Below are 20,505 nucleotides of genomic sequence, written 5' to 3'. Positions count from 1 at the left end.
GCACTGGGGCCAGGGACTCGTCCCCAGGCAGTGGTGAGCAGCCACTCTTGTTCAGTGCCACGTCCTTTCTCATCTTCCCTGACCAGCCTTCAAAATCGCAGCCTTTTAATTAGATGAGCTGCAAATTACCCACTCACTCATTTCCTCTGGTGGCCCTGGTCCCTGCAGCGAGCAGGCAGGGCTGGACCGTGGGACGGGCATCACGAGGCACGCACCCCAAGGTACGCACCGCGCACCCACCGGCCGCGAGCCCGAAAAGCCGACCAGCCGACCCAAACCTTAGCCCTCAGCAGCCCGGCTCCCTCCAAGGGCAGGGACGCACCAGTCCCCCCTCCTGGGGACCAGGGCAGCAAAGCCTAACGAGAAATGCCCCCCCCCCAGCCCCTTCCCACATAATTAGCCCTGCTCAGGATGAAGCATCACCCAAGGCGCAGGTTACGCTTTTCCAGGGGTTCATCAGTCACATGCAGCTGGCATCACTGCTGGAGGAGCCGCAGCAGTCCGTGGCAGTAAGGGTTCATCCAGCCCAGGAAGATTACCAAAATTATAATTGTGACTTGCAAAGCAAACCTTGCCAGCAGAGCCAGGCCACACAAACGATGGCAAAGCTCTTCCTCCAGGGCTACTGCAGCAATGCTTTCCTGATCAAACTCTCTGTGGTCAGACAGGAACATTCAGTTCTCTAGCCTGTGTTCAGTATAAAACCATCTCTGATAGTCCAGGTGGCTTGGGCAGCTGGATCTGCTTTATGCAAGAAGATCTACAGATATCTATCTACATGCATCTGTACATCTATAGGCTCTCATGGTTTTATTTTTGGAACCATTCCTCCTTCAGCAGCCTCCAGAGAGACACAGCTTTGATAAGAAGCTCTTAGAGAGCACTCTCCCATCACACACATCTGGGACTTCAAAGCAAGAGTCACGTTTTGGTGCTGAGCCCGCCCTTCGGTGCCGGTGAGCAGAGCAGCGCTGGCCCTGGCTCCTTGGCACGTCGCGGGGCCAGCAAGCACCGCGATAAACCAAAGCCGTTTTGCAGACAGGAAAACGGCAGCACGGGGAGATGAAGTGAGCTGCCGAGGGCCGGGCAGCAAATCAGGGGCAGAGAGGAGAAGGCAGGCGTGCGTCACGCTGCTGCCATGGGCGGGCAGGGAGCCCCAGGGCTCGGGTGCAGCATCAGCCCCTGCCCGGTTTGCTCCCTTGAGTGACTGTATTATTTCTGATGGTTAAACACAGTGCAAGGTAGTCATGCCTATGACAGCAGCACAATTATATGGAAATTGTATTCTTGATAATTTGGGGTATTTTTCCCTGTGAACACAGGCTTTCTGAAGAGATGAGCTCCAAGATTTCAGCATTCAATTAAATTAGATCAAATCAGCAGAGGAAATAAGTCTTTACAGCATGAGCAGATCCTTTGAATTTTACTAGCAAATCAGTGAACTAAATGCCATCATTTATCATTAACATCACTAATAAAGCCAGATTCAGGATGCACAGCAAACTAACATCAGCCACATGCCCGACGCTTCCAGCACCACCAGCACTCTCCTTAGCCCTTGGTCCTTCCCCAGCTCCCCGTGCAGAACAAAGACCATCCCTGACACCATTATTCCAATCAATTGCCATCTACATCCAGCTGGGAAGCTCAGAATTAGGCCCAAACTTTAAACTCAGCCAACCGATGCCCCTTCCCGAGGATGCTGCGAGGGATGCAGGAGCAGGGGGGGATCCCAGGCAGAGAGCGGGAGGAGCAAGGTGGGCTCGGGCAGAAGGTTCAGCCTTCCGGGGACTGCTCACTGGAGCCCGGCATTTCGGGGAGAGCTGCCCTCCACCCTGAGAGGGGTCTTATTAGCCACGGGCATGGGAACGCCAGGAGAGGCGCAGGGCCGGCCAGCGCTGCTCCTCCTGCAGCAACAGGCGATGCTGCTCCACGTCCCTGAGCACAGCTGCTGCAGAAAGCCACCACTTCAGCCCCATCCCTACGAGAGCCAGTCTCAGACTAAACATCCCAAAGCATCCACTGACGGCATTGGATGCAGCACCGTGCCACCGGTCCCACACTACACAGCCTAAAACCCAGGCACAGGTTTTGCTTAACTTGGCCCCAGGGGCCATGGCAGCCCCTGGCACTGCCGGGCACGCCGGTGCCGTGGTGCAGGGGTCCGGTGCCGTGGTGCAGGGGTCCGGCGCGGGTGGCTGCAGCTGTGGCTGGCGCGGGCTGCGAGCAGGTCCGCGCCCAGACAGAGCGAGCAGAAGAGCTGGTGGCTGCAAATGCAGATCCTCGTGGTAATGCTGAATATTCAGCTGGCTCGGGAGGGGTTGCTCCAGAGAAGCGCTAATCACATTATGTAAAAGAGGAGGCCCAGCCAAGTGGAGTGCGCACCCAGGCCTCTCTAATTCCCCTTGACAGGGCAGCGGCACCGCAGTCATGCTCTCTCTCGAGCCCCCCACCACCGCAGCGGCAGCCCCCGCGTCAGGAGGGGGAGTTAATCTAAAGATATGATGGGGAGATGGCAGCCTGCAAGGATGACCAGCCGGGCACTGCCGCAGGTGTCTGCAGGAGCCCTGGAAAAACCTCGTGCTGTCTCTGGGTCTTGATTTCCCTCGATGCTGGGGTGTTTTGGTGACAGGGAGGGATTGCAGCTGCCCCTGAGTGAATCTGTGCTGCGATGAGCTCCCCTGCCCCGTGGGAACAGCACCAGCACCCAGGCAGCACCACAGATGGGTGCCATGTAGGGAGAAACAGTTTCTACCTCCAGAAACCTCATGGGGAGATCAGTGCCCTGCTTTGCTGCGCTCACCGGTGGTGAGCTGCGAGGGGTGGTCATCGGTTCGTGCGGGAACGTGTCCCGGTGCCGTGGAGGGCAGCAGCCAGAGCAGCAGCTCCCCAGCCCTCGGCGGCTCCCCCAGGAGATGCCGCCATCTCGATTACCCGTCTCCCTCAGACACCTTGCTTGATGTGAGAGCGTTAAAAGACATATAATTTGTGGAGCTAAAACACAGGTATTATCTCAGTGACACATTCGTACAATAGGGAATGTGCTGAAGTCAATCACATTCAGAAATGGGTTTCTATTGCTCTATGGCTTTTTTCTTGCCTCTTGCTCCAGATCAAAAAGATAGAAAATGATGCAGTTGTTAGCTGGAAACCTGCCATCTTCCTTGTTAAATCACCTCGCGCTGTGCAACCTCATCAATGATCAGGAACAAGAGACCTGGATCAAGCGTGCCAGAGCTTTGGGAAGCAGGGGGGTCCAAGGCCCGTGGGCAGGAGCTCTCGCTGGCAGCTGGTACCCACACCCGCACGTGGGGGAGGCTGCACAGAGGGGTACCTGCTCCATACCGGCTCCACGTGCATGCTGCCCATATTGCTATAGGGTCTCTGGATGGCTGCTTGTCCTCTCTAGTAGGAGACGTGCCTGCAGCAGCACGGGAGCGCCCTAGTCGAGGCAGCATCTTTTGTACGTAGAGCCAGCAGCCGCTGCAGCAGCAGCAGTCGTGGGCAATGGTACAAACACAGTCGAAAGGAAAACTCTCCTACCAGCCTGGGCTGCAGAGAGCCCGCGAGGGGACTGCCATCTCAGACGAAAGGATGCAACTTGTCCCATTTGTCGGTCTTTCCCTGGGCACTGGCGCTCTCAGGGAGCAGACAGAGACCCCTGGTCTGATCCTGTACCTCTTACCATCACGTTCTCATTCTCCTGCCTGCCAGCACACCTCCCTGTCCTCAAGCTTAACACGCAAGCAAAGAGTGAATCACTCTGCCAACACAGTTGCACTGGGTTTTTGGAGCTCCAGCGAAGACATGATGGAAAACCTGCCCTTCTTCCAAGCCCCCAGTGCAGCCAGGACAGCTGCTTATCACCCCTACGTGAACATCGAGTTCTGCGTTCCAAACTGGAGAGGATTAACACCAAATTGCTTGTAGGAGGAAGGAGCTGTCGCAGTCCCTGTGACATGACACTGGTAACATTTGAGAGGAATGAGGCAGGACAGCGTCTGAAAGGACTGACCTTTGAGTCTTCACAGAGACTTCATAATGTAGCTCTGACCTATTCAAGTACCTGTCAAGCCTCTACACATCTCTTCTGGGTGGGAGTCTGAGACGAGCCAGGGTTTTACAACAGGCTTTGGAAGATGCGAGGTCCTCAGCTACTGTATGGGTCCAACGCTGACACTGGTATTTGCTAAGGGAGCATGAAAACAGCATCACGAGCTCCACTGGAAATAAAACACTGGCGATGGAGAGGGCCGTTTCCAGACAGGGACCACGGGCCCTGCCAGCACCGTCTGGCACCAAACCTTCCCGCGGCACGAGAGTGCTGCCGGGCAGCTCCCGTGCGCCAGGCGCAGCGCCAGCCCGTCCCTGCTGCACCGCGGCGCTCGCCGGCGCCGGTCGCCATTGGGAAGCCAGGACCCCGCCGACTAGAAGGAAAAGCGACAGCCGGTGGGAGCGGTACAGTAATTAACAAAATTATCATCAGGAACAAACCACAGGCTTTGGCACAGTGCCTGCGCTCCTGCTCCAGTGCTCCCTGCCCTGCTCTGGGCTCCTCGGCTCAGCAGAGCCGAGGCTGATTGCGCTCCCCAAATCACACCCACACCAGCGGCAAGCGGACACACAGCCATGGCCAAGGGGAGGCCAGCGGGCATGCCGAGCAGGGTAAAAGCCCCTCTGAACCTCCGGCACTCGCCAGCAGCCAGGGACCCTGCCCCGGTTGAGCCCCTTGGCTCCCGCAGACGACCCTGTCCTCCTGCACACCTGGATATTTGGGAGCATGTACCCGCAGGCAGATGGTGTCTCTATCCCTCCAGCCATTAAGGCTCCCTCCCCCTGTCACAACAATATTTGCTTTTAGAAGGCTGTTATTCTTCTGAGCAGCCGCCTTTCGATTGTCTGCAAACAGCTCCTATTTTGACAGGCTATAAATATGGCAGGAGGAAAGATATATAAACCAGCACAGTTTATTAGTTCTGAAACAGAGCTAAAAATAGACCCACGTGGGGTTGCCAAGTCCTCTGGGCAGATGTAATTGTGGATAATCTAGCTTTAAATATGTGAAGGCTGTTTTGACAGCAACAACAACATTTTAACATATGGGACTGGGTAGCACACACAAGCAGAATGCGCCGCTGCGCCACCTCCAACGTCACCGGGAAGCAGCGTTTGCATCACCGGATCCCAGCCTACTGCCTCCACTCTGTATCTGGTGTTTCTGCAGTAATAAACCCCCAAACAAACCCAAGTATCTACAGCAAGCTACTGAGACAAAAGCACCTAGCCAAATACCAAGGGTAGTCTCCCAGGGCGGGAGCATCAGTGGAGCTGTGCCAGTACTCCCCCCCCCCCCAAAATTTTCTAGAGATAAATCTTACCAGATTAAATGGCTGAAACACCTCACATTCTCAAAGCTGACAGCACCTTTCTCCGCCTGGGAAAGCTTTGAAATGCGCTGCAAGGATGCTGCGCGGGCGCGGGACTGGGTGTCTCCAGGGGCAGCCGGGCTGATAACCACCCTTCCGCGAAGAGGGAAGCACTCCCGCCTGCTTGCCGGAGATAGCGGGGAGACGTTGGGACTGGCTAGATTTTGTAAATCCCCAGCCAGCCCTGGGGCTGGCCGAGGCAGGACTGACTGTGCCCCTGCTGCTGCTCACCTCCCGGGGCAAGCACCCCCAAATGGGCTGCGCCCCGTTCCCTGCTGATCCCTGACCACCCCTCCTCTGGCCAGTGTCTCCAGCGTGTCTTTGTTCATCACCTCCTGGCCACAGCTGAACGACCCACGCAAGGGTCTTTTGCAACACAACGCACAGTGACCGGCCATGCGATGCTGCTGACAGGGGACCCTCAGTCCAGCACCCACGCCAGCACCGCTGGGAGCTGATGAGCAAAGACTGACCCCTCCAGCTCGTCGTTCTCCCACTAGTGCCCACGTGCCAGTGGCTGCCTGAGGCTGGTGCTGCACTGCTGCCCGTTCCGGCTGGCGCAGCAGGTACCAAGCAGCAGTGACAGCCCTGGGGCTCCAAACGCTCCCCTCTGCAACATGGAGGGTCAGTGCCCCCAGCCCCAGGGTGGCTCCTGGGGCCCTGCCCCATCCTCACTGCTGGGGCAATGAGCTGTGTCTCTGCTCAGCCAGACCTTGCCAAAGCTCCTCAGATCCTTTGTGATTTTTCTTCCTAAAATTACATGGTGCCTCAACAAAAAGGGCAGCTCTGGTACCCACTGAAAGTAATTTCTGTCCATAAAGAAAATAGCATATCATTAAGACTCCCATCTCCCAGGTTGTTCTTCCCCTCTAGAAAATAGATATGAATTTTGGGGGCGGTTCTACACTTGAACATGGTGTTGGTGGGATGCCATGCTGTTTGAGCTCCACCAGCCGCTGTCCCCAGCTGAGCTGCAATGTCCAAACCCTGGTGTTGCGTCAGCCCTCCAGGGGCAGAACCCCTTTCCAAGTGTGCTGGAGAGCAAGGAGGAGAGGCAGACTCCACCTGCCCTGGCACTCACCCTGCTTGGGTTTATCTTTAGTCACAAAAGAGAGATACCAAAAAAACCACCACTAAAGCAAAAGAAACCCCCAAAATCCATTTCTGTCCTAGGGACATCAGGTGTAACCCTCAGCATCACCTACTGTGGCCATCCCAAGCCCCCAGGCAGAAAGGCAGTGCTGCCCATCAGCAGCACCTACTCACAGCCCCAACGAGCACGTAGCTCCGGCAGCAGCAAAGGGCATTTTGGGGCCATGAGGGGTGTCTCTGCACCCCGAGGCCATCCCTGGGCAGGGCAGGGCCATGACCCAGCACAGTGCCCGCGCAGGACGGGACCGTCCCTATCTCAGCCCAGCAGCCAGTGCTGCCGCGAGGGCAAAGCCCAGATTTCACAGAAGTGGCTGGGGCTGGGACGGGACCTTCCCGAGGCAGCGGGACCCGCTCAACCCGGCTCTGTGGTGACCGAGGTGCCAGCACCGCAGCCAAGCTCCAGCCAGGGCTCCGGTGAGCAGCCCTGCGCCCACCCCGGGCACTGCTGCCGGGCACCGGGACCCCCAGCAGCCGCGGCTGGGCGACGGCACAGCGCTGACCTGCTCATCCACAGGCCACCGGACCCTAAACTGGCAACGAAAACGCATCTGACTAATTTCTTTGCATAAAAAGCAAACAAAGCAGCAGCAGTGAGAGCTGGCTGATGATTCACTCCGGCCCCCAGACGCGCTGCCCTACTTTCACCCCGGCTTCGCTGGGTTTACGTTCCTCCTTTTAAGTTACCGACTCCCACCCTTGTTTCCCCGTGCTGCGCTGAAGATCTCCAGCCTGGGGAGGCACAGGCCACCGGTGGGTGCTGGGACGCGGGGACCGGCAGCACAGCTCACCGCTGCGAGGGTCCCCGGGGCGCAGCGCTGGGCAGGACCCCCCCCGGCAGGAGCAGAGGCAAAGCCAGCGCCCGGTCCCCGCTCCCCTCGAGGGCACCGAGCGCTGCCCCATCCCCTGCACCCCCCCCGCTCATCCCTCGCACCGGGGTCCGGAGGGACGACCACCGCAGAGCGACTGGCGGCCCGAACCGGGTGACAGGACCCGCAGCAGCCTGGTCGCTAACAGGCAGAAACCCCCTCGAACGGGTCGGGGGGGGGCCGCCCCTGCACGGCCACGCAGCAGCAGGACCCCAAGTCCCGATGCCCGGGCTCCCCTCGCCTTCACCCACTGCCAGCGGGAGCCAGCAGCAGGGAAAAGCCGAGCGCTCGTATGCCCACTGCTGGCACGCCTGGGAAGAGCCTTCAGCCGGGAAAGCACCGTCGGGGACCGAGGGGGGGGGCGGGCAGGAGACCCGGCCTCGACAGCCCCAGCCGGGTTGGGAAAGAGCCTCCGAAAGAGCCCGGGCTGGTCCCGCACGGCAGCGACCCGCCACCTCTCCCCACTTGTTTGCATCCGCACTGCAAATAAAGGAGGACTTCGAAATGCTTTCACACATGCCCATCTTCTCCTCCCAGAAGAGAAGGGTCAAATCGTACCACCTGGGTCTGGATACAAGCCTGAACCTGGTCAGTGGGGCTTCTTTTTTCTTAAAAAAAAAAAAAAAAACCCACCAAAAAAAAACCAAAAAACCACACCACACCAAAAAACAAACACGAACAAAAAGCAAACCACCAAAACATCACTGAATCGGTGAAGGACTCGAATCTGGATCTGGCACAGCCAAAGCCCGAGGCAGCTCCAGCCACCCACCAGCCATATGCACCGGGAGCCCTGGGGGGGCTTCGCCTTCCCCCCACCAGCCAGTCTCCCGCCCGGCAGAGCTGTCACCTCAGGTCTGCGTGAGGATAGCACTGACATTTATCCGTGCAGCCCTCGAATCCCCCGGCCTCGGCGAGGGCTGGCCCAAACGCGCAGGAGGCGGCTCTGAGGCAGCAGACGGCGAGCGGGGACAGTGGCAGCCAGCGCCCGCGGCAGCCACAGGGACCTGTCACCATTCCTGGCCGCTCGCCTGCAGCCTCCCTGGCACTCGTGAGGGGCTTTGTCCCAGCAGGGACCCGGGCACGAGACCTGCCGCCGACACAAGGGCTCACTTCGCCTGGGATGCCGTGTCCAGCCACGTGCCTCCAAGCTGCCACGGCCCTGCACGCCCACGGTGCGACAGGAATCTCCCGGGAGAGGAGGCAGAGCAGCGGCTTCGCTGGGGAAACGTTAAACAAGGTAAACCGGGTTTACACCATCGTTTTGAGGGGACTGTACCATTGCAGGGTGTGCTTTGCCTCCTCGCCCCTCGCTGCTGCATGAACACAGGGGAAACCCTGCGAGAACCCACCCGACACCTGCGAGGGGACTGCTGGTTCGTGACCCATCACGGACGGTTTAATTTTCCAGCAAAACTTTTCAAAAAATCAGGGTGAGATTAGAGTCAGGGGACCGTGAAAGATGGCTTAGGAAAAGCTCAGAAGAATTTGCTGTGATTAGACGAGCCACATGCACATCAACAAAAATTAATATAACTGACAAAAACAACAACATCAGAAAGGGAGAGGCATCACTCCAGGGTGAGCAGAACATCCAAGCCGGCGGGGCAATGGGTATTAAACAACCTTCGCCTCAGCTGGGTGCCCAATTAACGCTCATCTGCGCACAGACCCATTTAGAGACTCTGCCCAGCACTCGGCCAGGAGCCTGGACTGGCCCACACCTCGCTTTGCCCCTCCAGCCCCAGCACTGATTTTAACTGATCTTAAAGTTTGCTCCAAGTCCCAGGGCATCCTTCGGACCCGCCCCCCCCCCCCCCCCCCCCATATTCTTCTCTTGCATTTCTGCACCAGAGGGGAGATAACTGCCTCCCCAGCACACCGGCTGGGAGGGGGTGGCTGCGGGAGGTTTCACCCAGCAGCCTTGGACATAAGCAGTTACAAATCAAATGAAATAGGAGGCCTGCCCGCCTCCCCTGTTGACTGCAGACGGCTGCTTTGCAGTAGTTTTGATAGCTTTTTTTTTTTTTTGCAGTGTAACACATACGCTACTACAGCTAAAGTATAATTGCAAAACGTACATTTGCATGCAATTATCCATTTTAAAAGGTGGTAATAAAGTCAAAGGAATTTACTTAGACACAATCTGCTCTCCAGACCTTGTCCTCACAAGACCTAAGCACAAACCTCCGAGATTACTGCAATAGTCAGTGCAGCTACAGCCAAGAAGCTAAATCATTCCCACATCTTCCCATTAACTCAGCTCTGGCCCATCAAATATTAAAGAGCCTCAAGCCTGGACACAGCTCGTTTTACGAAGGTCAAGTAAATCTTTCATCTCTTCTCTTTCCACCTTTATTTTCCACCACTGTTCCCATCATCAGATGAGCATCACATGCTCTTTCATGTGAATTTTAGCTGTACACACACTGACTCTCAGTAATTGGTGTACAAGGCCCTCCTGTTCCACAGAGATATGATTATTTCATTGCTATTTTTGCTTTATAAGGCTAAAAGCAAGAGGTGACTCTTTGCCTGAAGAAGGGACTTTTTTTATTGATTTTTTTTTTTTTTTTAAATACTCTGTGGTTTCTCAGTACTTCCCACTGGTGATAGCAAAGAGAAAATAACCAGAGCGCAGAGGGCTGAGGGGCCACCAGCACGCAAAGGGCTGGCTAACCTCCCGCGCAGGACACCACCCAACCAGCTCATTCCCGAGAAGTCTGGATAGATGGAGGAGGAAGGTCCCCACAGGTTCATCCCCATCAGAGGAAGGTCCCCACGGGTTTGTCCCCATCACACCTTCCCACCTCCAGCGTCCCCAGTACAAGGATGTCCCAAGGCAGAGGGGGCTTGGGGGTCCCTGCCTGGCCCCTCGGGACCCCTGCACTTGCTGTGCTGCCTGGGGTTAGTGCAGGGCAGTTCTGAGAAGCAAACACACTCATTAGGCAGGCTCATCTGGCTGGGGTTGATTTCTGATACGCAAAGATCCTTTGATAGGCTGATGTTTTCCTCCAGGGTGACCTCCCCACTCGGGAAGTGGGTTTAGCTGCCGTCTGGGTCAGCTCTTCCCTTCCCCGGCAGCACAACCTGACCTCAAACTCCACCACATTTTACAAGCCCTGCATGAAGCTGTGCCCCAAGGAGCACTAAGGGCACCACACGAGCATCCCGCAATCCCAGCGACACTGCTAGCTTTCTGCAGAGACCTGATGTGACCCAAGAAAACACCAGCACCAAGCCAAGGTCTGGAGGGCTGCTTCTGGACGTGATGCCCCTTTTGCCAGCCTGGGGGGTTCAGCTGCCCCCAGTGTTTTCCCATGAAGCTGGTAAGAAATAAAAAAAAAATTAACACAAAAAACAGGGATCGCAATGGAATTGGTCCGTGCCAAAATCCTGGATCCACACATGCCAAATCCCATTTACTGCACAAGTTCCTCAGTCTCCGTCTCGCAGCACCCTGGGGCTGGCCCCGGTCCCAGTGGCTGTCGGCAGCCCCGGCCCCTCTCCCAGCACCCAAGCCCCACAGCACCAGCTCCTGCTGCCACCCCAGGGACATGCACCCCCCAAAACCAGCAAGTACAGTATTTCCAAGCCCTCCCCCAGACTCTCCATCCCCCATACATTGCCTTTGGGTGCCTTGCAAGGCTGCCCAAGAGCAGCCCCCAGCCACACAAGGTGGGAGCGTGCCCGAGCTCTTCCGAGCCGCCCACGGCTCCCCGTGGCAGCCAGAAACTCAGCTCTCTCCTGTCCCAGAACAGTGGTTTTGAGAGCCAGGGACGGCCCGTTGCCAGCCACACGTTTAAACCTGAAGCGGTGGGACCGGGCGCACAAGCTCCCCGCTGGAGAGCCGACACTTTCAGGCTTTTCTGCCCTGGCAGGGCACGGGCACGGCTCCCCGAGGCAGAGCGAGTCCCAAACTCACCAGAGCTTCCTCGGCATTTCAGAGACTGAGCAGCGAACGTGGCCGTTCAGCAGCAGCCGCCCGGGGATGCTCGGTCCTCCGCAGCGCCTTCCCCGCCTGAGCGCAGCCCCGGTACCTCCCCGCGGTGCCCGTCACCGAACGGGGCCAGCCGAGCCCCTGACCGCGATGCCAGGGCTCTCCATCCATCACCTCTCCTCGACACTCCCACTCCGCAACGTCTACTCACTCTCTCCAGTTCTGAGTCCCTCAGACATATTCATGGTTACCATAGGAACTAATGAAACCCAAATTAAAAAAGAAAAAGGAGAAACAGACAGAGGGAAAACTGCTTTGATGCTCTAGTGCCACCTGCGTGTGCGAGTTTATTCCACCGAACAAGAGCAGCAGGCAGGCGAGCAGCCCGGCGTCTCGCTCCGGCCCTCCCGCTGCCCGGTTCGGTCTCGCCAAATACCGACTTCACGCCGGCCTTCGGTCTCGCCCCCCGAGAGCCCACTGGGACGCGCAGCCCCCCGCTCCCCTCCGCCACGCTCCCCCAGGACGGAGGGGCTCGAACCTGCCCCAGCAAACAGCCCTCGCCCCGGGCACGAGGGGCCAGCTCAGGCGGGGGGTCCTGCAGCCCCCCGGCCGCACAGGGACCCCCTCTCGGGGCCACATCCACCACCACGCGCTCGCTATTCCTTCCCTGCCAGGTTTCTGCAAGTCAATATTGATGTTTGCGGCGCGCACGAGGCTTTGTGAAGTGCTCCTTGGCGTGCAGAAAGCAGCTTGTCTTTTTGTTAACAAGTTATACACTGAAAGAAAATTGCCTACGCCTGATATCTTAGCCAGAAGGCTACAGCAATAATAAGAGGGCGTTAGAAAACCAAAACTATTTTTTTATTTTTGAAAGCTTTTACAAATACCTAATGTGGCTCTGGCTGAGCCCCAATTACAGGACCATTTAATGAAGCAATCTGTCCACAAACCAGAAGCGCTATGAGGCTGTGGAAAGCATTAGCTGCAAGTAGCGGGGATAAAACCGCTCCAGTGGATGCTCACCGAATGCCCTGAGCAAACCCCTTCCTCCAGCCGGGGCAGGAGGGAGGGAGGGAGGGAGAAACGTGGCCCCAGACCCTCACCCCTGCCCGAGCAGGAGCGTGGCAGCGTGCCCCACGGCACTGGCACAGCGCTCCAAGCACGGCACTAATTGCCCGGCACGGTGGGGAAAGGGGGTTAAATGGGACTTCTGCAGCAAAATTGCTGCACGGGCCCTGGAAAAAAAAAAAAAAAAAAAAAAAAATCAGGGCACAGTGTATGGCAGCGTACAAGGAGCAGCTAAATCCTTCTCAGCTCCATGGGAAAAGGCAAGTCTACTGAGATTTCCCTCCACTCCTAAAAGCGGTAAACATTGATTTAAACTTCTCATTAGTTCAGCAAAAACCTGAGCAATGAGCGTAGCAACAGCGTCTCTGTTGTGCTATTTACAATGGGCATTTGCAGGCTCATTCAGGCAGCAGGTTCCCCCAAGGCTTTCTGTACACTTTTCCATTAATGAATAATTTGCACAAGTAATGATTATAGAGGGAAACCACATGAGCTGTTACCCATACACATTACCCTGAGCTCAAGGGAGGCTTGGCCAGAATATTTCTATATTAGCACACAGTTACACTGATAGCGCCCGAGCCGAGCGTGCGCTTGCAATGGAAAACCCCCAATTCGGGGAGCTTATCCAGAAACTGGGGAGAGGGGAGGATGCGCCACAGCAGGAGGGAAGGATCGGTCCCCCTGTCGCACAGCCGGGAGGACAAGGCCCGGCGGGAACGGGCGGCAGGTCCCAGACAGCCGCGAGTGCCGGGAGGACAGAGAGCATCGGTACCACCATTCCCAGTCCTTTCTCGCTTGCTCTTCCCTATCCAGCTGATGACATTTTCCAGCAGGGGTGGTGATCCTGCACACCTCACTGCATTACAGCGCAGGATCTGGCCCAGCGGCCGCCTTGCCAGAGGCCATGCAGCCCACACTGTCAGCTTTCACCAAGTCCGTGGCAAACCCGAGATGGACCCACCAAGCAACACCACCAGCTCACAGACCCTCCTGGGCCCCAAGAGCATCTTCACCCCTTCCAGAGCAACTCCCAGAGCCCCCCCAGCAGCAGGGGAGCTGGAGCTGGGTAACAAGCACAGGCACCCACTATCCCACCAACACCCACCCCCTTTCCAGACTGCAAGATGCAAAAACAAAATAAAAAAGCCTCCAGACTCTACTGAATTTACAAACCAGAAGCTTGGTGGCGGCCCGTCCTGCTGATTCCCACCCCCATCCCTCCCAAGGCAGAGCTGGTGCCCCCTGAATTGCACCATGCATGCCTTAACCCACTGATCATACAGCGATTGCGTCGCTGCGTTTATTATAATCACTCAGTGCCTGAATCACCTTGGACTTGACAGGAGAACAAGCTGTGTGACATGCACAAACACATCTCCAGGAACGGGTAGATAACGGCTGGTCTACCCCTGCACGGAGCTGGACCCGGGAAGACAGCCCAGCTAACAAGAAAGCATCCTCCATGCACAAAGCCGTCTCTCCGCACCGCGTATCTCACGGGGAAATCGCTTTACACAAGAGAGAAGAGTGCGGGTACTCACTTGATCTTCAGGCTGGCGAGCATTGTCTTGTCGATCCTGGGGAGAAAGCAGAGGAGCGCGTTATTGCGGGCGCAGGAGGGAGGGCTGTCCCTCCTCCCGACTCAGGTACGGGGGCTGCTGGCAAACCCGGCCCCAGCATCTCCTTCGGAGGTGCCATCGGTCTGGCTGATGCAATGATCACCACAGAAAGACTTGACCGGAAAATAAAATCAACCAAAATTTAACCCAAAGTGAAGCCTGGCGGCACGTAAAACAAAATCCCCCCCAGTTACTTCCTGGTGGTGACCAGTGGAGAACTGTTGCCTCCTCATCCAAAACGCCACAGATGAACTGGACACCAGAGGAGGACATTATCCACGTCCCAGCTCTCTCCAAAGCACTGGCTCACATCTCCCACAAAACACATATTTAAAGACGACAGACCCGACGTACCGAGAAGATCACACCAAACCCCACAAACTCGACCCTGCAGCCTTCCAGGGGAAGGAACAAGGATACAGCAGGGTGCAGGATTTTCATACCTGGCTGGTCGCTGCCTCGCTGCGTGAGCTCAGGCTCATCCCTGCAGGGCTGTGCCATCCCCACCTGGGCACCAGCCGCTGACTTACCCTTTACTTACCCCCTTACCCGCCCGCAGCCGCTGCGAGTACCCGCACGCACACCGAGAGCCCCGGACAGATGGAACGCAGAGCAGCCCCATCACTCCCAGCCCCGGGCAGCTCGTGCGGGGCCGGGAGGCCCAGTTGCTTCACTTATTTATTTGGCACCGTTAATAAGTGCCTATCTCCACAGAATCATTGTGGTTAAAGTCACATTAATATTAATTAATGCAAATCATAGTAATGTCTCAAAATGCAAAATTATGTCTTTTGGCAGTCATTGCAAATGCTCTGTTATCTGCCACATGAAATTAATTCCACATCTCAAAAAAAAAACCAAACCCAAAACAAACAAAAAAAAACCCAACCAAAAACCCACACACCAAAAAAAACCCCAAACCCCACTTGTTTTGCACTGCGATCACGGAGGACACGGCAAGGCTGCAGAAATGCAGTTTCCCTTCTACTCGCAGCTTTACCACCCTCCGCTCCCAGGCTGAACTTCTCTATCCCAAGGAGGCTGCACCCGTGGGTGACGCAGCGGGACCGGATCCCCGGCACGCCGTGCCACAGGCTGAGCCGGCACCGGGGCAGACACGTCAGGAACCCCGCGTGGGGTGTCCCCGCTCCCCACGGGCGAGGGCGAAGCCACCCTGCACACCCCAGCTCAGCCCCAGCCCATCCTGCCTACACGCATCACGACCCTTCCCGGGGTCCCTCTCTTGCTCAGACCGACACTGCACTCACAAAACCCCCCGGCCGCGGGAGCTTCGTTCCAGGCATTTCCCCAAACATCCGCTCCTGGAGAGCCGGCACGCTACTGCTCCTAAAAATAGACCCAGGGCACCCGCTATTGTCACTTAATACTTAACGAGCCTGTCCACAGACCTTGTTGATCATTAAATCGAGTCGAACATTAAAGCGTGCTGGTGTAAATAGCTGTTGCCAAACTTGGTGGCAGATACAAATGAGCCACGGGGACAGCGGGTGGCTGGGGCAGCTTCTGCAGGACCCGCGCTGGAGCGGGGAGCTGCACCGAGCAGCTTTATCCGGAACGGCAGGAAGAAAAATCAGTTGCTGTTATTTGGCCTCTTGGAGAGGAAAAAAAAAAAAGTGACCAAAAAAAAGAAACACACGAGAAAGAAAACCCTTCGCTGGAGAAACCGCAGTTGCAATATGACTAAGTTACAAGAGCCGCTTTGTCAGGCCCTGCCCTGCGCCCTCTCCTGAGGTGGGGTGAAGTGAAACACCGCACGCCCCGGTCCAGACTCCTCCCTGTGCACCCCAGCACAGCCCTGGGGCTCCCCGAGACTTGGCAGCACCAGCAAAGGGGGTGTCTCCTCCCCGCTGCCGCCAAAAGCGGCGCCCGGGGGAAATGAGCGGCCGACGCCAGCTGGGTGCCCACGGCCTGGGAGGAGAGGGGACGAGGCTGGCACCTGCATCGCTCCGGGAGGGGGGTGCAGGCAGAGCTGGGGCGGCAGCTCCCGGGCTGCAAACGCCACGGCTTTGCATCGCCCGCGATGGGCATCCCTGCATCCAAGGGCAGCAGAACCACGTCTGCCGCCCCAGGACAAGCACGCTCCTCCCAGGACCTCGCTGTCGGCAGATGCGGCCAGTAGACATAAAAAAAAAAAAAAAAAAACCCAACCCCAAACGATTTACACTCCAGCAGAGGGCTGGAAATAGCGACTGCAGCTACCGACAGCGGTGGCTGGGTGTGCCGGCCGCCCCACGCGCGGTCCCCACAGGAAGGGTGTGTCGGTCGCAGCCGTGAGAAGATGCGGATGCAGGTATGGGGCTGCCGCCGGTCCCTTCCTTTCCCGTAAACACCCGGGGAAGCGTTTTCCCGGCCGCGCACGGTGCTCTCCAGGCAACGCACGACTGCGAGGTGGGGGGGTCTTCCCCAGGGAGTCGTGCACCAACCCCACTTGGGAGCTCCCCCCGTACCCCCTAGTCTGTCTTTCTCACTGTGCAGACCCCGATGCTGATATTTAAAGGAAAGCACGCACCCTGCTTCCCCCCAGTCCCAGACCGCGACGGCAGCACAGCCCCCTGACAGCCAGCAGACCGCATTTTCCTGCATGACTCTCCGGCTCGTGGTTATCTTTTCCCTGCAACTGCCAAAGCGCAGAAGGAAAACAACTGAGCAAAGCCCAGACGGCCCCGAATGCCCCTGCAAGGGGTGGGGGGTAACAGCTCCGCTCCATCACAGCGAGAAGCTGTCAACAGCAGTAGCCCCCGGGATGCGCCCGGCATGAGCGGGGCCCCAGAGCCACTGCTCCCAACAGCAGCTGCGGAGCAAAGCTGCCCAATAGCCGCGATTTCTCTCTGCCACAGAATGAGCCCACATTTCACAAAACTTATTTTTACAGAAGTTCATCGGAGTGCTTCATTCCCATTTTTATGTAAAGAAAAAAAAAATCCAGCTGAGACAAAACACTTGGCTTCAGTAAGGTGCGTGCTTCTATTCCCAGGAGACTTTGCCGAAACCCTCGACAAGTTCGCTGCCCTCCCACAACCCTCTTGGGTACTCAGCATTTCCCCCAGCAGGTTTCAAGCAGCTCCAAGCCCACCAGCACAAGTGCTCGTCCCAAAGCCCCCGGGGCTCCCAGCTGCCCAGCCCCAGCCGCCACGGCACGAGGAGAGGAAGGCAGAGCAACCCTCTGTGCCAGCACCACACAGCCAAAATCATTACAAAACTGCCAATTTGGCCAGCAGTTCCCATGGCCCGATCAGAATCACGCAGCACAGTCTTGGAATGGGCATAAAAATACCTCAGAGAGAGGGAAACTGGAAGAAGGGCAGAGGGAGAACAGTGCCATTTTCTTAAACTATTTCCCTATAGATCAACACATCTCGGAGGGCAGGGACACGAGAAGCAAACAGTCTCTCTGAACCCGGGGTGCAGGCGGCCGCCGCGGTGCTCTGCCGAGCACAGACAGAGTGGGGACAACTCCGGGAGACGCCGATGGCACCGGGAACGTGCCGCGGACGAGGTGGGACCTCGCCGTGAGGTGCTGAAGGCGGCCGTGAGCTTCGCTGCCCGGGCAGAGGAGGGGTGGGCAGCAGGTCCTCGGCAGCGAGAGAAAGGAGCGTGGCGGGGGGAGAACCACAGGACCCTCTTGCAGGTGACATGCCCACGGGAGCCCACCACGAGCCCCCAGGGAGGTCCCCTCACCGCGTGGCACCCGCGGGGCTCCCAAAGGGCACGGCGGGGGGAAAGAAGGTCCGTCCCGACTCCCACGCGCTCCTGCTGGCACGGGGCAGCGGGAAGGGCTCTGCCGCGAGGGCACCGTGCCGCAGTGCCATGGTGCTTCCTCCTCCGAAGCCACAGCAGGAGGAAAAGCTCCTCGCGCAGCCCCACGCTCCCAGTAGCAAAGGGGGGAGAGAAAGGAAAGGCACCCACCAGCCGTAGCCGCCGAAGGAGACGCTGCGTTTTCTCTGGAACATGGTGCCGGCTCGGTGCTGCCAGGGCGCTCCAGCCACGGCGGGGTGGAGGGGGGGGACGACGCGGTGATGGGGCCAGCAGCACCCGTGTGCCAGCCGCGTGGAGGACGACCACAGCGGGCGCTTCCTGACGGCGTGCACGGCGCTGCGCCGGGGCGGGGGGACCCCAGCGCCTCCTGGTCAGCGCAGAAGCGCATGCACACGTGCACACATACAAGCACCAGAAGAAAAGTCATTTCCTTTTTGGTTTTCGGTGTGGGGTTGGGTTTTTTGTTTTGTTTTGGTTTTTTTGTGTGTGGCCTCAGGCTTTTCACAACCTTACGCTGCAAATATGCAAATATCGTATTTCTCCTAACGGCAGGGGCCGCGGGCAGCGCTGCGGAGGCAGGGTGGGTGTCGTGGCCGAGCCACAGGCACGGCATCGCCCATAAGCATTGTGCCACGGGGCTGCCCCCACCCCACTTGCCACCGGGGCCCAGTGCAAAGGGTCACTGGTGGCAACACCAAGGTCTGCCTCACAGGGTGGTTCTTCCCCTGTCTGTCCCCAGAACGGCAGGGCTGCGTTTGCTGCACTGGGCTGGCTCCCTGGTAGGGGATCCTCCAACTGATGCTCCAGTGTATTTCACGGGACATCTCGCTAAAAGCGTTAAACCTCAGTAAGAAAAAACCTCATCACCTCATCTCTCACGGCAAACAGATCCCCGGCTGCCCCGGAGCCTGGCGAGGCATCTCCCACCCGGCCCCCGCGCAGCTGCGGCACCCGGGTTTTCTCTCCTCGGCAGCTCCGTAACGCTGAAGCGCGTGTCTGCAGCCTGACCAGCACCGACCCCCCCTGGTCCTTTAACAGCCAGGCTTCAGAAACCCCATTTAAATGGAAATGCTGACCTCTAGCTGGGTATGACCTCCCATCAATCATAAAGTCCCAAGAAAACAGGCAATCGTCCCCTGCATCAGCCTTCAGGCATCGCAGGGTGCAGCAGAGCCCGTGGGGAAGTGAACCCGGTGCTGGGGTCTGGACACCCCAGCCTCACACCCTCTGCTTCCCCAAACCAGCCGCCAGCACCCATCTGCACCCACTCATGTCTGGGCTGCAACAGGGGCTCAGTCTCCGTGGGTCAAAGTCAGGAGGAAGGGTGGGAACCCCGAGCACCCATCGGCAATTGCGGCGTGGGGGGGGGGCTGCGCTGCCCCAGGGCCGCAGCGGGACTCGGTGCGGGTGACACCAGAGCGGAGCCTCGCACCACGGCCAGGAGAGGACGAGCTGCGTGGCCGCGCATCATCCACCGCGCGCGAGACACCGGAACCCAAAGCTCACTTCCCAAAGTCCCGGCAGTTTAAAGACCAGCAGAAAGCCTCCGACTGCCAAGGTCCTACTGGTTCGGCTGCTTGAACACTCACCTCCTACCCTGGTGATTTACAATAACGGCTGGCGCGCAGAGACAACATCCCCTTGACTCAGCACCGCCGGGCAGTGCCTGGCTCACGCGGCTCCCGGGGGACTTGAGGCAGCTCTTAGCCCAGCGCTTGGCACTTGCAGGAGTCAGACTCTCATCCAAGCACCCAAAAGCTTTAAATTGAGAGACATTTGGATTCCGTCTGATGTGTGAAAGAAGGGGGGGGGGGGGATAGGGAGTTGGAGAGAGAAATCACTCAACTCCAGGGAAAAAGCTTGGATTGAAATCCAGCTATTTCAACCAACTCCTACTTTTCTGCCCACGGCCATCTCTCCTTAAAGCGATGAAATGATGGAAATCCTTTGCATTTTAGAGCTCTTAAGGACATTATTTAAAAAAAAAAAAAATCCTAAACCTGCTGCAGGCTTGAAAGCTATAACTCAGGTACCATGAAATATTTGGAGCAGACATTTGCTTGGAGCACATTTGTTTCTGGCGTGCATGCTCCGTGTTAAAGCTCTGCATCAACAGCAGTGTGACGTTATCCTCTCACTTCATCTTCCCCCAGGTCACGTCTTTCTTACACTCATACCAGTTGATTTCTGCCCAGCTCTACTGAGCTGCTCACGATTTACATGCCTGAAAATAAAAGCCTCCCCGCATGGCCGAGCTCTGCAGTGCATCAGAACACCACCCAGCTGCTGCAGCTCCAGCGCAGCCCCGCACACAGAGGTATGGTGGCAGGTAGTGACAGCAGCCATGGGAAGCATCAATCTATAGCTGGCATCGCACCAGAAACAACTTGGAGAGTCCCAGGAAAACAGCCAGCTCTTCGTTTAAACATTTACTCTTGCAGCACTGTAAGCACCAATTACTGCATCTTGTTCTGCCACTTCAGTCCTCACGTGAACTCGCTGTCGTCAGAGGCAACATGGAAGCAGAGAGGGCGACGGGGAGACGTGCAGCGAGGCAGGGCCAGGCTCCCCTTTAACAGGAGTCAGTAGGTCAAAACTACTCTGGCAGGTCTTCCTTACGCCTCATTGGCATGACAGCTCTGCTAAAGCACAAA

At 57.4% G+C, this 20,505-nt stretch overlaps 1 protein-coding gene across 8 annotated transcripts in view; it reads right to left on the bottom strand.

The window, feature by feature from the left end:
* The window catches only part of RAP1GAP2 (RAP1 GTPase activating protein 2), an 82,532-nt gene that overhangs the window by 48,212 nt on the left and 13,815 nt on the right, over nt 1-20,505 (bottom strand). For 4 of the 8 annotated variants that reach the window (XM_030029350.2, XM_030029353.2, XM_030029351.2 and 1 more), the window contains one exon: nt 13,997-14,032. The exons of 1 other annotated variant lie outside the window; for it this stretch is intronic. In XM_030029350.2, coding sequence (XP_029885210.1) covers nt 13,997-14,032 — 36 coding nt within the window. Of the gene's footprint in view, nt 1-5,378; nt 5,473-13,996; nt 14,033-17,888; nt 17,896-18,001; nt 18,138-20,505 lie in introns of those variants that run through there. 3 more of the 8 variants (XM_030029359.2, XM_041126465.1, XM_030029364.2) reach the window with 3 other exon arrangements.

The sequence above is a fragment of the Aquila chrysaetos genome, chromosome 10 (assembly GCF_900496995.4).
Source record: "Aquila chrysaetos chrysaetos chromosome 10, bAquChr1.4, whole genome shotgun sequence".
NCBI classification, from domain to species: Eukaryota; Metazoa; Chordata; class Aves; order Accipitriformes; family Accipitridae; genus Aquila; species Aquila chrysaetos.
This window is presented reverse-complemented; position numbering and strand designations above follow the sequence as displayed.